Source organism: the organism of the source record quoted next, unplaced genomic scaffold, assembly GCF_019419815.1.
Source record: "Pyrus x bretschneideri cultivar Hongxiangsu unplaced genomic scaffold, Pyrus_bretschneideri_v1 Contig37, whole genome shotgun sequence".
Taxonomy (NCBI): domain Eukaryota; kingdom Viridiplantae; phylum Streptophyta; class Magnoliopsida; order Rosales; family Rosaceae; genus Pyrus; species Pyrus x bretschneideri.
In genome coordinates, this window is record NW_025999690.1 from 4171412 (window position 1) to 4187019 (window position 15608).

At 34.4% G+C, this 15608-nt stretch overlaps 1 protein-coding gene and 1 non-coding gene across 2 annotated transcripts; both read right to left on the bottom strand.

Moving 5' to 3' along the window:
• Positions 1 to 6150: 6150 nt before the first annotated feature.
• TRNAK-UUU lies at positions 6151 to 6223 on the bottom strand. Its single transcript has one exon. It is a non-coding gene; the product is annotated as a tRNA-Lys (tRNA).
• Positions 6224 to 9066: 2843 nt separating this feature from the next.
• Positions 9067 to 12432, bottom strand: LOC103941175 (protein MANNAN SYNTHESIS-RELATED 1-like). The gene is made up of 6 exons (XM_009351367.3): positions 11995 to 12432; positions 11250 to 11394; positions 11068 to 11138; positions 10579 to 10664; positions 9798 to 10377; positions 9067 to 9679 (listed from the first exon to the last, which is right to left on the bottom strand). The coding sequence occupies exons 1-6, from the start codon at positions 12094 to 12096 to the stop codon at positions 9401 to 9403; spliced, it is 1263 nt and encodes a 420-aa protein (XP_009349642.2). The 5' UTR covers positions 12097 to 12432; the 3' UTR covers positions 9067 to 9400.
• Positions 12433 to 15608: the final 3176 nt, after the last annotated feature.

Below are 15608 nucleotides of genomic sequence, written 5' to 3' on the forward strand. Positions count from 1 at the left end.
ACAAAAGGTTTGACGGTACCAAAGGAAGGGACCAGTAGTTTAAAGAGTGTCCTAGTTTGAGGACGACTATGTTATATTTCAACCCTAATATCAAATTCAGGGGTGGGTGACCGCTAACAATCTACCCTTAACAGAAGACTCTAAAGCTGAAATCGTAACTTGCCACTAGTACTATAATTTAGCGATGTCTTAATATTTAAGTGAAAATTTCAAGGTCAACTTTACAAATGGCAGTGTCGATACCTAGTTTTAGCTGGACTATTGAGTGGTTAACCGCAAATTCCACGCCCAATACCATTGCATCAATAAGGCAAAAATGCACTTGGGCTATAATCTAAAGATATTGCTACAATTGAGCTTATTAATTTATCCAAAAATGTTCTCATAGTCACCTAGTAATCAAGGAATGCATAGTCACCCACCGTTTGATTTCAACCATATATCCTTAGTCACTAGGTGACCAATAAAACGAGACTTTTAACTCACCTATTTTCTGTCGATAGTGTCAAATTTGTCATAATTTACTAACCCAACAAATCCCAATTAGAAAAGGGATAATCTAACGCCTTATAGAATAGGAAAGTTTGGGACCTAAATTAAATTGAAGGAGATAGAAACGGTGTGGTGACAAAGAGAGAGAAAAGATAGGTGTAGGGAAATTCTGGGTGTGCCCTTTCCTCCTACTTTGTACCTTCATTTATAGAGAACATAATGGGTTTACTTAAGCTACAAGTAAGAAAGCCTAAGATCTTTTAGAATTACATAAGAATCTGAATACAATACACTAGGATTTACACAATAACACGTGCTATATAATTCTAACTACAACACTCCACTTTAGGTGTGTAAATACTCATGTGAATGGCGCATCAGATCTTCACGGATGATGTAGAAGCAATTGATGAAGTCTACTCGTCTAGTCGGCCCAAGTAGCGAATGCGAGTTTCAAAATAAGGAAGAATGTATATTAGGATAAACTTCACAAAATCTGCCTATGGTAAATCTAAGTTGGGACAAAACTCATAGGCTAAGGAGAAAAGTGAGTAAAAACAACAAGTCAAAACTAACATCTTTAGGACATAAGTAAAACACACACAAGGGTATGACCAACCCAGAGTTTGTGCCTCATCAAAACCTTGTTAGGCAACAAAAACTCAATGGGATAAAAAGATTATGATCGTAGGAAAATAGTAGACTAAGGTCAAATAAGTATACCTCAGGATACTCCCCATGAGTTGACAAAACTCAATGAGAACTACACACATTGTAAATCAGACAATTTACGCATCCAATTCCTTGAACAAGCTTTTTAAAAGTAGGCGTTGACCATGATTTTGTGAAGAGGTCGACAATGTTGTTTTGGGATTAGATCCTCTTGACTTCAATCTTCTGATGTTCTTGTTGCTAATGTGAGAAGAAAAACTTCGGCACAATATGCTTGATGTCCTTTGACAAGTCATTCTTGATATGGTCGATACAGACAGTGTTGTCTTCGTAGTTCGTTATCAAGACTGTTGTAGTATGACAACCTAAAAGAGACATCAATGACAGAATAAAGTCAACAAGTTCTTCGAATATGCTCAATAACGTCTGTGATCCAAAAGCATTTGCACGTGGCTTCATGAAGGTCGAGAATTTCAGTATGGTTTGAAGTATGTGCAACTAAGGTGTATATAGTTGATTTCCAAGATATTGAGGTGTCTCTAGCAGTAAAGATGTAACCGATTTGAGAATGTATCTTTTGTGGAGTAGATAAATAACCTATGCCAACATAACCAACAAGGCAAATATCATTCTGAAGACTAATGGGGTATGATCTATTTTGAGATGAATAGGGACAAAATAAGCCCACATTTGTAGTAACTTTAAGGCAACGAAGGATGTCATTAACACCATTACAGTGTCAGCGTGTTGGCACGTTGCTATATCTTGCCAATAGATTAACGACGAAGGAGATATCAGGTCTAGTGCATTGAGCTAAGTACAAAAAAGCACCAATTGCACTCAAATATGTAACTCCAGGCTCCAAAACCTCTTTATCATTGTCTTTAGGATGAAGAGGGTCTCATTTTGCATTTAGCATTTAGACAACCGTAGGAGTACTTGTGAGACCTGTATTAAAAAAATATATATGATATTTTAAAATATCTTTTGTTTCATGTTTGTTATTTTCTATGTATTGTATACGTATGTATGCCCTGTATGTGTGTATATAATAAACCATAGTAGTATAGATATCTTTTGTTCCATGCATTAGGTTAGCACACCTCCTCCTGCATACAAGACGTGGTGATCGAGATCAATGTTGTTTGTGGTTGTTCACCCAGATGTCCACTTCTTAGGTGCACCACCATAGTAACCATCCAATCATTCAATCCAATCTTATTTGCATTGTCATTACATTGGAGCTTGAGGTTGCTCCGTGTGTACCATTCATCCTCTTTAAGTGACGCCTATTTATCCACTTGGCAGCCAAAACTACTACCCTAACAAGTGTCAATCTCTCATACCTTATTATCCAATGATATTGGACACCTCCTGCTATACTTGTCGACTCCTGTCTGTCTTATATAAATAACTTCTGCCACTTCTCCATTTCATTTACATTTCCTCGACCTTTATCCTTCTTTTATCTACGTTGCATATATATATATATATATGTATATATATATATATATATATATGTATATATATATATATATGTATATATATATATATATATATAGTCAAATGGGGCGGAACTAACAACAGCAGGCGGCAAAACCGTCCATAGAATTTAGAGTGCGGAAGTAAAACATATAGAAACAGAGTAGCATATCAATATATTGATTTAAAAAAAAACTCAGGTTGATTGAAAAGAAACATCCATGGATGACTGATGATAACATGAAAAGAAAGGATTAAATTAATCATAGAAGATAATTCCATGAAAATAATGAATTAAATGTAATGATGCAAATATGTTTTGAAAATAAGTTTTATTGAAAACTTACTGCAATGCAGATTACAAACAGATGTTGCCTAATGGCAGATGAAACAAGTAAACAAGGTGGAGCTCGCAGACATCCTGAATAATATAGGTATTACAAGTGTTTGGAAAATAATCTTTGTCCTTTGTGGATAAGCAGAGAGATGATATTGAACTGAGCTATTGAGTTTTAAAACTCGTGTCCTTTTTGTGAAGATGAATTCCTCTTTTATAGAGGGAGGAGAATGATTGAAATAGTGCCATTTTCATCCGGGAATCCCGTTGGTATGAGAAGAAAACTGGCAAAGCTGGCTGATTGATGATCCTTTACTGTGGAGTCACGTTATTACTTTTATAAAAGCTGAATGAATAGTGACCCTTTTGTTTTTTACTGTTGATGATGCCTTTACTGTGGAATCACGTTGCTTACTTTTACAAAAGCTGAATGAACAGTGACTTTTGTTTTTCACTATTTGAAGAATAGATATATATATATATATATATTTATATAGGAATCCTTTAACAAGAGGGATTCACATTTTTCTAAAAAAATGAGGACATCCTCTTGACCGTTGGATTTGATTTTAATGAAATTATGTGGCCTGTGATTTAATCTCAACCACACAATTTAATTAAAGTCAATCCAACGGTCAAGAGGATGTTCTCATTTTTTTTTTTTAAATGGGGATCCCTCTTGTTAAAGAACCTGTATATACATACATACATACATACATACATACATACATACATATATATATATATATATATAAGGATAGGATCAAGGGACAAATATTTTTACAAACATTTTTACACTTCTTTGTAACCTTTAGATTTTTTAACATTCAAGGATTCTTATTTATTCATTAAATAACTTTGATACTTATGTGTATTTTAACTAATATTAAAAATAAAAATAAAATTGAAAAAACTTAAAATCTGGAAAAAAAGTAAAACTAAAATTAAAAGGGGAAGAAACCCTAGCTATAATCGTGAAAATAAGAAAGGAGGTTTGCAACCTCCATCTCCCCCAGGTTTGCAACTTCCATGCCTTGAATCTTCGTTACGTAAGCAAAATGAAACGTCTCTAAATTCTATATTATTGTTCATATATGCAAGGTGATAAAACTAAGTTTTATGAGTTCATATGAATCATGATTTTTACTCTTAAATCGTGTTTTTTTTGTTATTATTAGGATTATTTTTATAAAATGAAAGAAGAGAAGCACTGCAGACCTCATCGGCAAAGGAGAGATTTCATGTTTTTTAGTTTAGGGTTCAAATGGTTTTTTTTTTCCTTCAATTTTATTCTATTAGATATTTTTTGTTAATTGAGATTAGCATTTTCCTTATTAATTATTATCCACATGATCATTCAAGTCAATTAATCACATCACTCTTAGTCTAGACCGTTGAATTTTATTAAATCTAAAGGTTACAAAGAAGTGTAAAAATGTTTGTTAAAATATTATCCCATATATATATATGTGTGTGTGTGTGTGTGTATTTATATTTAGAGAGAGAGAGAGAGAGAGAGAGAAGAAAGAAAGTTTAGGGTCAGGGAGTTGGTTGTGTGGAGATTGTTAGTGGACTTGTCTTGCCGAGGTTCTAGCTATCGATCGAGGTGAGGAGTTTATATAATGTGTTTCAAAATATTCTTATTTTTTTATAAACGAAACGCACGAGCTATCGTGGGTTTTCATCTATTTACAAATATCCATCTATTTTAAATCAAGCATGTTTGATTTGTTGAAATGTTTACAATGTGATATAGATACATTCTAGGTGGAATTGTTTGAGATGTTCATGGAGCATGAGAACTTTAGTGTTGCATTAATCCAAGGGATAAATGTAAACTTCACACGGGGATATTAAGGTGGAATGGATATTAGGGGTCACGTGGTGAGTGAAATTTGAGGAAGGATCTAATGAACACATAAGGAGATGATGTGATATGGAATTACGTGGCTAAAGTTTTGATATTATTGTCATACTTCTAGCGTGTGAAAAAAGGACATCGCTTGACTAACATATTACATATTCCACTCACTGGGCGACAATGGTTGTTGCTCACCCCTCACCTTTTATTTCACAGATAAGTTATGTGGCAAGAAATGTGATAGACGAGCTGAGGTTGTGTTTGATGAGGGATTTAAGACTTTTAAGGATTTTAATTTATTATGTACACCCTGTAAGGATTTTGGAGTTATTTGTATAAGAGAAATTTGTTTTTTTGTATTTATTTTTAGTTTTATTCACGCGCCAGATCTAGTTTCAAATTTTCCGCCAACCCGGGTTCGAAACATGACAGTACTTTAAGCATTGTACAATCTCCAGATTTAGGCAATATCGAGTTTTTCCAAGGTCTTTGATCACAAATTCCCCTTTGTTCAGTCTTGGTCACAACTTTCAACCTCTGCAAATCCCTCTTCCCACCACTCCCTTCACCGAGAAACCCTTCGATCAGAAAAAAAAACCCGACGCATTCCTCCAATTTTATAAGCCCCGACAACAAAGATGTGATGCAAAATGTATTTGTTCCTTCCTCTGGAATCAGAAGAAAGAATTCATATTATGGTAAGGACAATCCAAAAATAATTAAACTCAGATTTACTCATTACTACAGTAAGTTTTGTGTCCAAATGAAAAAATAATTAAATTTAAATATAAGATATATCTGCAAGTGCTTTTAGATCATAAAAAAGTCAATTATGTTTAGTAGAAAATTTAAAAGTATTTTGAATAAATAAAATTACTTGAAGTGTTTCTAGAAAAAAAATTGGTTGAAATTTTCAAAGTCCTAATAAAAACACTTTTATGCTTCAAACAAAATTATTTTTTAAATACATTTCCTAATTGGCTCACACACTTGGATCTTTATTGAAATTCTCGACATACTCCAAGTGGAAAAATGCTTTGTTAAAATATAAATTACATATTAATAAAATTCTCTTTATTGACTAAAAGATAATGAAAAGAAAACATTCTATCACAAAATAAATTTATGAACAGTAAAGTAATATAGTTCTCAACTCCCGAAAAAATGAATTACTGTGGTGAAGTTACTTGCTGGTTCTTTAAATAAAATAATAATAAAATAAAAATAAAAAAAAGAAAAGGAAAGAAGTTAATGTGGAATGTACTCTTAATTATGGACCCCAACTCATACAAAAATAAATACTTATCGCCGTCTGTGGGAATCGAACCCACGACCACGTGGTTAAAAGCCACGCGCTCTACCAGCTGAGCTAAGACGGCTCACATGATTATATCATTCATTTCATTTATTTATCTCTTAGTATTATATCTAACCATTTTGTCATTCGTTTTCTTTTGTGGAATGGATAAACTTGAAAAGAAAAGTGATTTCAGAGCATATATAAAAATAAAAGAAATTGAATGAAGTGGCCTTTTATTATAGTGGTGGAAATGAGTTTAACTCTTATAAGACAACATGGGTTCAAATAACGTCGATGATTAATCTAACATCTAATTTAACAAAATCTATCGTTTGAAGAAAAAAAAATTAATTGTCAGAAATAAACATAACCATGCAAAAATCATTTTCATCTGAAATCTTGATTAGAATGACCACTTCCCAACAAGATGACATTTCATTTTCTACAATCCAATTGGTTTGGGAGGTTTTTTTTTTGGTATTTTAAGGTTTGGAATTTACATCTAAAATGGTAGACAAGTTTCAGAAGGAGCTCGTGGGAGTAGGGTATACCATTCTGTCAAAGACAAAGACTAAGTGGAAGATAATACGTTACACATTATTAAATTTTAATATATTTATACGTATAATGTTAACTAGAAAATCTTTTAAAACCGAAATTTGTAAACCACATAATTTATTGTTGACGGTTATTTTTTTTTTATAGTTCAAGTACGATATTCATTAATGAAGAAGGAAATACATTGTTAAAATAAAATGCAAACAGTGGACCTCAATAAAGGCATTGCGGTGGATGACATTTGTGTTTTATGTAGTTTCTCTTCGGAGTCGGCGCTACATGTGTTTGCTGAATGTCCATTTGCAAGAGTCGTTTGTTCGTCTACCAACATTGAGCTTGGACCACTCCGCTCTTCTTTCTCTTGCTTCTTGGAGTGGCTTAGTTGTCGTGTTGCTGTCCTCAAGCATGGTCAATTTCATCTTCTTCTTGCCCTTCTCCATTCTATTTGGCGTGCTAGGAATTCCCTTCTTTGGGATGATAAGCAGGAGAACCCTATTATGGTGAGTAGATTGGCGGGCCTTTTCCTATCGGATTTTGTGTCTTCACAACTCCAAACTGCTCCTTGCCCCCTGCTTTCTCCTTCTCAGTGGTCTCCACCACTGCCAAACTAGATTAAGATTAATGTCAATGCTTCCTTTTGTTCAAATTCGAAGTGTGGGGGTATCGGTGTGGTTTTTCGTGACGAAGCCTTTACCTATGGTGGAGGTTTCATTTGTAAAATTCCTCATGTGATCGACCCCTATACTGTGGAGATTCTAGCAGCTCGTGCAGGCTTGCACCAAGCTGCACGATTGCATTGGAGGCTAGTTATTCTGGAGAGTAATGCCTTACAAGTGGTCCAAGCATTGCATAGTCCCCATTGTGGCGTTTCTACTATTGGTTTATTAATTGAGGATGTGAAAGCCAGATTGCAGAGTTTTGCTACAGTGAAAGTAAATCATATATGTAGATTTGCCAATGTTGTGGCGCACAGTATGGCTAAATTGGCCTTAAGTTCTACTGTTCCTAGTCTTGGTTTGAGGTGCCTCCGGTTACTATCCAGGATGCCATGCTACATGATTGTATGTCACATCCCGGCCTGGGACAGATCACTTTCCGGGTCTGCTCTACCACCGTAGCACGATATTGTCCGCCTTGGACTTACCATTCCCTCACGGTTTTGTTTTTGGGAACTCATGAGCAACTTCCCAGTGGGTCACCCAACATAGGATTGCTCTAGCCCCCTTCTCGCTTAACTTCGGAGTTCCTTCGGAATCCGAAGCCAGTGAGCTCTCAAAAGGCCTCGTGCTAGGTAGGGATGAAAATATACATATAAGGATCACTCCCCTGGGCGATGTGGGATGTCACAATCCACCCCCCTTAGGGGGTCGACGTCCTCGTCGGCACACACGCGACCAGGGTTAGGCTCTGATACCAAATTGTCACATCCCGGTCTGGGACATATCACTTCCCGGGCCTGCTTTACCACCGTAGCACGATATTGTCCGCTTTGGGCTTACCATTCCCTCACGGTTTTGTTTTTGGGAACTCATGAGCAACTTCCCAGTGGGTCACCCATCATGGGATTGCTCTAGCCCCCTTCTCGCTTAACTTCGGAGTTCCTTCAGAACCCGAAGCCAGTGAGCTCCCAAAAGGCCTCATGCTAGGTAGGGATGAGAATATACATATAAGGATCACTCCCCTAGGCGATGTGGGATGTCACATTTTATGCTTCATTAATATTATGAATAAAATTGCTATCGTATCTTTTTCAAAAAAAAAAAAAAAAAAGAAAAAAAAAACCTCAATATAAGTCTTGCCGAAAATGGTTAATCTTTTTTTTTTTTTTTAATTCTTTAAATCACAAAGCCTTACTTTAGGGCATCATGCATGTGATCCCAAAATGTGATTTTAAAAATGGTTTCCTACCATTTTCCATTTTATACACATTTAACTCTTGTTCCATTTTTTTTCTTTTCAAGGACCTGTAATTACGTGATTATATTATACTTTTATCATCTGAATCAAGTCAGATTTAGTATGGTCCTCTATGGACAAAACTACCTTGGATGTTGATCCAACTCTCCATTTTCTTATTCTTATTTTCTTTTTGTTCTAAGATCCAAACCCATGTGAAATTTGCTTTATTTGTTGACCTTACATGAATATTGGTTTAATTAACAGAAAATGATTTCCGCAGTCTTTTGTTTTCCTTTCCCACTCTCTTCTTTGGTTACGGCTTTTGGATTGAACGAATGATCAACTGTCAACAATAGACGGAAAAAGCAGTGTGGAAATCGTTTCCCTAATTAATCTTTTACAAGTCCAAATTGTATAAATATCCAGATTTTAAAAGTGAGATTCTTAGGTATCACAAACACGTGATGAGAGAAACACAAAATTGTATACGATGTGATAACAATATTACAATGAATATAGGAAAAATGTTATGGAATATAATCAAACAACACATGTTATGAACCATTTAAAGGTTCAAAACTTCCTGCCCTATCAAACAGTGCCTTCAAAACATCATTTTTAACGGACAAATTTCTGTTTAAGGTTTCTTGTAACCCAGATTAAGTATACATTATTATACAAACTAGCCTGTCCAATCTGCGTAACCATATAAATCTCGATTGAGCTAACACCCTCTTTGAAGGCTTCGATGCATCCGCCCCGCCTTTCTTCTTCCCGGGTTTCTTCTCACGGAGGGACATTAACAGTAGCATGAATACGCCAAATGGTTCTTCTTCGAGACATAATGTGTGATGAATTTGGAGGCAGATGCAGAGGCGTCGGGGATGTCAGCTGGGACAAGTATTTGAGTTTTACTGGAAGCAATTCTCTTACCTGCCACATTTGCATAGAACAAGCCTGAAATGGCTGGTACAAATACATCACTTTGCGCGCACACGTAGAAGTCAATGATCTTCTCGAATTCAGACCCCTTGGAATCCAGGTACTTTGACTTCTTGTCTGCTGGGATAATGCCATCCTGCAATGAATTCCGGACTCATTTAAGTACAAAATCTACATCTGGAATAGCAATGGTATGGGTTTCGGGAGTAACTGAAACAAAGTAAAATATAAGGCATGACAGAAGAAGCATGCACCTTTATATAAGTTTTCGGGAAGATGTCTTTAAGAGCATCAAGACTGCTGTCCCATTTTGATTCGGTCAGATAGATTGTGGTATCCTTTGCGAATCCAAGTTTCCTCAGGAATAAAGCAATCTCTTGTGCGTTATAGCAACTTTTTGTTCCGGTTTCATCTCCTCCTTGGCAGCCTTTCTTCTCCAATATGTCAACCCTCAAGTCCACTGCTACAAATTGGCCATCTGACTTGCGGCTCAAAGTTTTCAGACGCTCAACCATTGATTCGACCACTTCACTAATCTCTTGTTGCAATTCTAATGTTCCGAACATCCCCAAACATGCAACTGAATCGCTAGAACTCTTTCCTTCTGTCTTCTTCATATTAACTGAAGGAAAGTAAGTAGCCAGCCTTATGTTGCCCTTCGATCTATAAATTGGTTCCACATGTTCAACAATGTAATCTTCTGTAACCCTATTGGGAACCTTAACAGCGGCAATATTCCTTGTGGATAATTTACCAGGTCGTTCTTTTACTACTCTGACCACACCATCCAGGCTACTTATAAACTTCTCGGCATCATAAATCTCATCAAAGTTCCTGGAATTTCAGTTAAATTAGTTGGCTGCCAAAATCTTTTATCTAAATCGAACCAAAGAATTCGTTTATGGTATTAGTAGAGAAGATATCAGCAAAGTGCAGATAGAGTAACACAGCAGCAACACGGCAAGGAGTAATACTTATTCTTCAACTATAAACAATCGAAGAAAACATGCTTTTAATAGAGCATTAGCGACTGACCTCTCATCCCCTGGGTTGGTCCCTCTAATATCAGGAAGTACAAGAGTTGCCCCAAGATACCTTGCCACAACAACGGCATCTGCGACCTGAAGAGTGCCAAGGTACAGATTAATGAGAGAATAGTGAATTGGTTTACAGATCAAATGGCTAATTTAAGAATGTACACCAGAAAATCTTTAAAAAAAAGACCCAAGATTTTCATCATTCCATAAAGTAGCAATACACAACTCTGATCATAAGTCTGATGTAAATGAAGTTATGAACACTCTACGCAGAGAATGTTAAAGAATCAATACTAAAGATTTCCGGTAAATAGACATAATATAGAACAGAGATGAACATACAACGTAGCACAGTCTAACAATTGTTAAAAGGATGAAATGACTGGATTTATAGAAATTTTGAGAGTTTATATTTAGGAAATGTTATATCAGTTTCAGGGACCCAAATAAATAACTCTATCAACGAAATCAACTGTTCATTAAATACCTGTGAAACATGGTATTCAGGGCCATTTGTTAATGAGAACAGGACGTACCCCTCCGTCTGCTCTACATCATCTGCTAACCCAAGTAAGAAGATAAGAATTTATGAAAATAATTAGGCAACTCATCATTGCAATAAACAGTATATGAAACTACCAATGATTTCAAATGGCAAGGAAAACTTACCAGATGGCTTAGACCAACACTGTTTTAGCTCCTCGCCATCATCTTTCCAAGGCCCGCCATTCTTTTTAGCAAAGCTAACGAGGCCCTCCTTTGAATACTTGGAAGTTTCTAAGGTATCTCTTCCTCCTCCTCCAGGAAACTTCTCCTATATAACGCAAAAGAGCAGAAAATCACACAATATCCCTGTAAATCAATGCTTATATCTATTTGCTGAAAATAAACAATGTGAACTGCATAAAAATATGCATGAGACTTGAACACTACACAACTCTTCTAGAGCGAAAACGCCGAAAACTGAAGTGTGCCAGATGGTTGAGAGGGGAAACAAAAGAGATCTTTTGGATAACAAATCAAAATTTTCAACAATCAGAAATGTTTTGCCTATTTTGGAATCCCATAAATGTCACTGACAAGAAATCTTTCTTCAACTATTACAAAGCTCAAGTTTTGAATCCATTTTGCTTCTCAATTTCTAACAAAATGGGCTACATCTATATCAACAAATCTACTGTGACCCGAAACCAAAGATTGAAACTTGCAGTGATTAAACTTCAATTACAACAAATCAATGAAACCCCATCAAAGATAACAAATCAAATGAAACAAAAGACCGAGAAGCAGATAAAATGCTGTTGCACAATGACATAAAATTTGATTATTCTGCAATTAAAAATCAAACAAAAAACAGTAAGGTTATAAGCTTAGCAGTGTGGAGAGAGATTAGTGGTGGGTTTTGTGAACTTACTTCAACAGAATCAAAATGGTCTCTCTTAATCATGTTCCCAAGCATCACAAACATTGCCAGTGTCAGTATTCCTGCCACTACCTGCCTCAAATCCACACCCATCTCTCTCTCTCTTTCTCTCTACTAAAAAAAACAAAAGAACTCTCCTTTCCCACTCACAGTCACAGATCCTACTCACTGCAAAACACTCTCTCGCTAACTCTGCTGAAGGGGGAGAGAGAGAGAGAGAGAGAGAGAGGAGAGAGATGAAGAATGCTGAAACCCTAGTGAGTAATGATGGATTGGAGCACTTGAAAATCAAGCAAAGAACTTGTGTAGAGTGATTTCAATCAAAAATGGAAAACTTTAAAGGAAAGCAGGAAATGAATCAGATCATACATTACGAGAAATGCGTTGTGTAATTGTAAGTCTTCCTTCTTACAGCACCGACACTCTCCTTTGGGATAATGACACCTTGCCCAAACCTTACACCTTCCCTCATTTTCTTTTTAATTTTTAATATTTTATTTTTCTTCTTTTCTTTTGTATTTTTGTATTTTCATGGATTGATTGGAAAAGAAAAAGTAATTATAAAGTGGGAAAATAACTTTTCTTTCAAAGATGTGAATTGAGATTTGAGGCTTAGCTCTCTCTCATACCTCTTTAGTGTAAATAAATCATTTGTTAAAAATAAAAAAAAAATGAAATGAGGGATGCAAATTAAGAGAAGGTAAAGCAATATACTAAAGTGACATGTTGTTAGAACCTTAGTGGTTTGAGAAATATCAATAAGATTCTTTTAAAAGCGAAACTCTTCATGGACTCTTTATCCTTTTATGTTTTTTGCACAATATTTTATAATGTTGGCATTGAAATTGATGGTAAATTATAAAGTGACAGAGAGTATATAGAGAGTTTAACTTTTATGGGAGTCCCATATTATTTCTTGGTAAGGGAAATGTTGTGAGGAAATTTTGATAAAAAAATATTTATTGAAATTAAAATTACAAAAATGTAGTTGTAACATAAATTGAGTGTTAAACTACTGCTTTCAATTCTTTAATCTTTTATTGACCATAACACTTATCCTTGACCGTGTGTGTGTGTTTTAAAAAAAATAATAAGTGGGTGGAGTGGCATTATTAATAATTCCGTATACTTTTTAAAGAAAAAGAAAGAAAAAAAAAACCTTGCTGTCTTAGTCAATGATGATATGGCTGATCCAACGTTTGCCAAACTAATTTTTTCTTTTGGACAAAAGAGACGGGAAATCAAATTGAGAACTTCAAATGCGAAAAATCGATTGAACTACAAGTCTCTTGCTAGCTAGACTAGTTAAATCATTTTGTAAGTAAGTAGAATTTTAGTGTTTATATATATTTTACATACAAACTTTGTAATGTGTATTTATGTTTATTATTTATAATATGGAAAAACTGTTTTACTAGTTTTAGTTTTAATGATATTTTTCTCTATTTTGTTAGAAAAATCTTCAAATTCGATAGACATTATTGGACGAAATGATATATATTAACTTATGATGAGTTCACCTAATTGTTGCTAGCGTCACTGACATAATATATTTTTATTGCAGTACCGTGGTGTAAATGTCTATTAATTTCCTTGTAACAAATATGACAACATCTTAACATTTCTTCATTTTTAGTCATTTTCTAAATACATACAAGCGATAATTAGAAAGAGGAATCGAACATATGAATTTGTACGTAAAGACACACACACACACATTTAACTAGCTGAACTACAAATTCTTCCTACTCTTAATGTCAAATATTATAGTTATGATCACATCATTTATAACTAACCGATTGTAGTAAGTTAGACTTTTGCAATTGAGCTTTAGACTAATAATATTAATGAAAAAGTAGAAGTGGCCAAAATTGGTAAGGAACCGTCTCAAACGGCAATCATCCGCCTCAGACAGCGGGAGTCTGAGTCAACCAAGGACAAACACGTCCATCAAATTTGGCTCGCGTGTTTGCGGGGATTATATAATATATTTATAATATTAGAAAAAATATTTATTAAATTAAAACTTCAACATCTTAATGCCAATATTATTATTTTTTAATTAATCTAAGATCTTCTAAGAAAAATAAAATAAAATCAGTGTCTAATTGTGTTTGTTTTGGCAGAGTACTGGATCCGAGATCTACTTATTTAAGTTAGATGCTTTTTTTTTACTTTTCTTTTTTGTTAGATACTTAAGTTAGATGCATAAGTCTTCCTATACAAAGAGGGATTCCTCTTTAAGAAAAGTTAACAAACATTGTTACTAGCACAATTTTGGATCAATATTGTAGTGTTACCTTCTATGTCGAATTCATTCATGTTATTCAAATCGATACCATTTTTCATTTCAGGAGTAGAAAATATCATGTCTCTTTATGTGGTACCGAAACTGTATAGAAAAGGGATTAATATGTCATTAATCTGTGGTGTAATATCTCCTGTATTCAAACTGATATCACTTGATCACTAGGTATATGATCAAAATAAAGTGTCTTCTAAAAATCGCATACTATATGCCATAAAAAAACTTAACTCTTAAGGTGGGGAGGATGCAATGAATTCAGAAAATCGATAGGTTAAGAGTTCGATTGCCGAAAATAGCTATGAATGACATAGTATAAGATTCAAGTATATTATTATTTTTAATTAACAATTGAAAAATACGAATTTAAACTTTATTATTACTAGTTTATTGTAAGGAGAATATCGTTTATTAAAAAAAAACAAAAACAAACAAACAAACAAACAATTGAAGTTCATGAGATTTGAACTGAAAGACTAGGTGTTATTAGACTAAATTATCATCATGCATTTAATTTTCCGAAAAAGTATAATTATGTACTAGTATTCATATTTTGTTTTTACATTTAATCGGTCTTGTATTAATTTACTAACTGTTTAGCACTTGAACGTTCATATATAAGTCATGCTTAGACTAAAGTTTTTTTTTGTGGGGAACTGCTGCTATATTATTTTACAAATTGTGGCGTTGAAATTAATTAATCAAATGATTAAGGTGGTACGGTCTGCTCTAATTAAATTTGAGATACTTATTCTTCATGACGTTAATGAACTTATAAGTTATTTCAAGTGGCTTTTTTGGTTTAATTAGATGGGCAATTGTTTTCAGTTTTTTAATTAATTAAGGGAAAGCTTGGTTTGAATGAACAAGAGCAGGATTGCTCAACTAATCTTTAAGCTACATAAGAGCATGTTTATTGATTCGATTGTTGATCACATCTCTTAAACTAACGATATTCATTAAATATGATATGAACAATCGTGATAAATTGTGCAAAGTCCTACCATCTTTGTACCAAAAACAGAAATTAATTGTCATAACTTATGGGATAAAACTTACCCTAAAAAACGAATTTGTAGTTAGAGATGATAAAGAGTTATATAAAGAACTGACAAAGAGAGGCCCCTCGGGCAGGAACTAAAACGGAAGAGTGTATCACCAAACCCGACACTCATGACCCATGAGATAAATGATCAATTTTAGCTAACGCATTGGCTATAAAATTTGTTTTCCGATAAATATGATGAAAGGAGATATTGTCACACCCCAAAACTTGAGGTGTGATGTAAGATCTCACATC

Excerpts from the sequence above, each read along its gene's own strand:
- LOC103941175 (XM_009351367.3), bottom strand. The coding sequence starts at position 12,096 with ATGGGTGTGGATTTGAGGCAGGTAGTGGCAGGAATACTGACACTGGCA. Across the intron at positions 11,395-11,994 it reads ACCATTTTGATTCTGTTGAA|GAGAAGTTTCCTGGAGGAGG; the intron begins GTAAGTTCACAA and ends TGCGTTATATAG. Across the intron at positions 9,680-9,797 it reads TCCCGAAAACTTATATAAAG|GATGGCATTATCCCAGCAGA; the intron begins GTGCATGCTTCT and ends AATTCATTGCAG.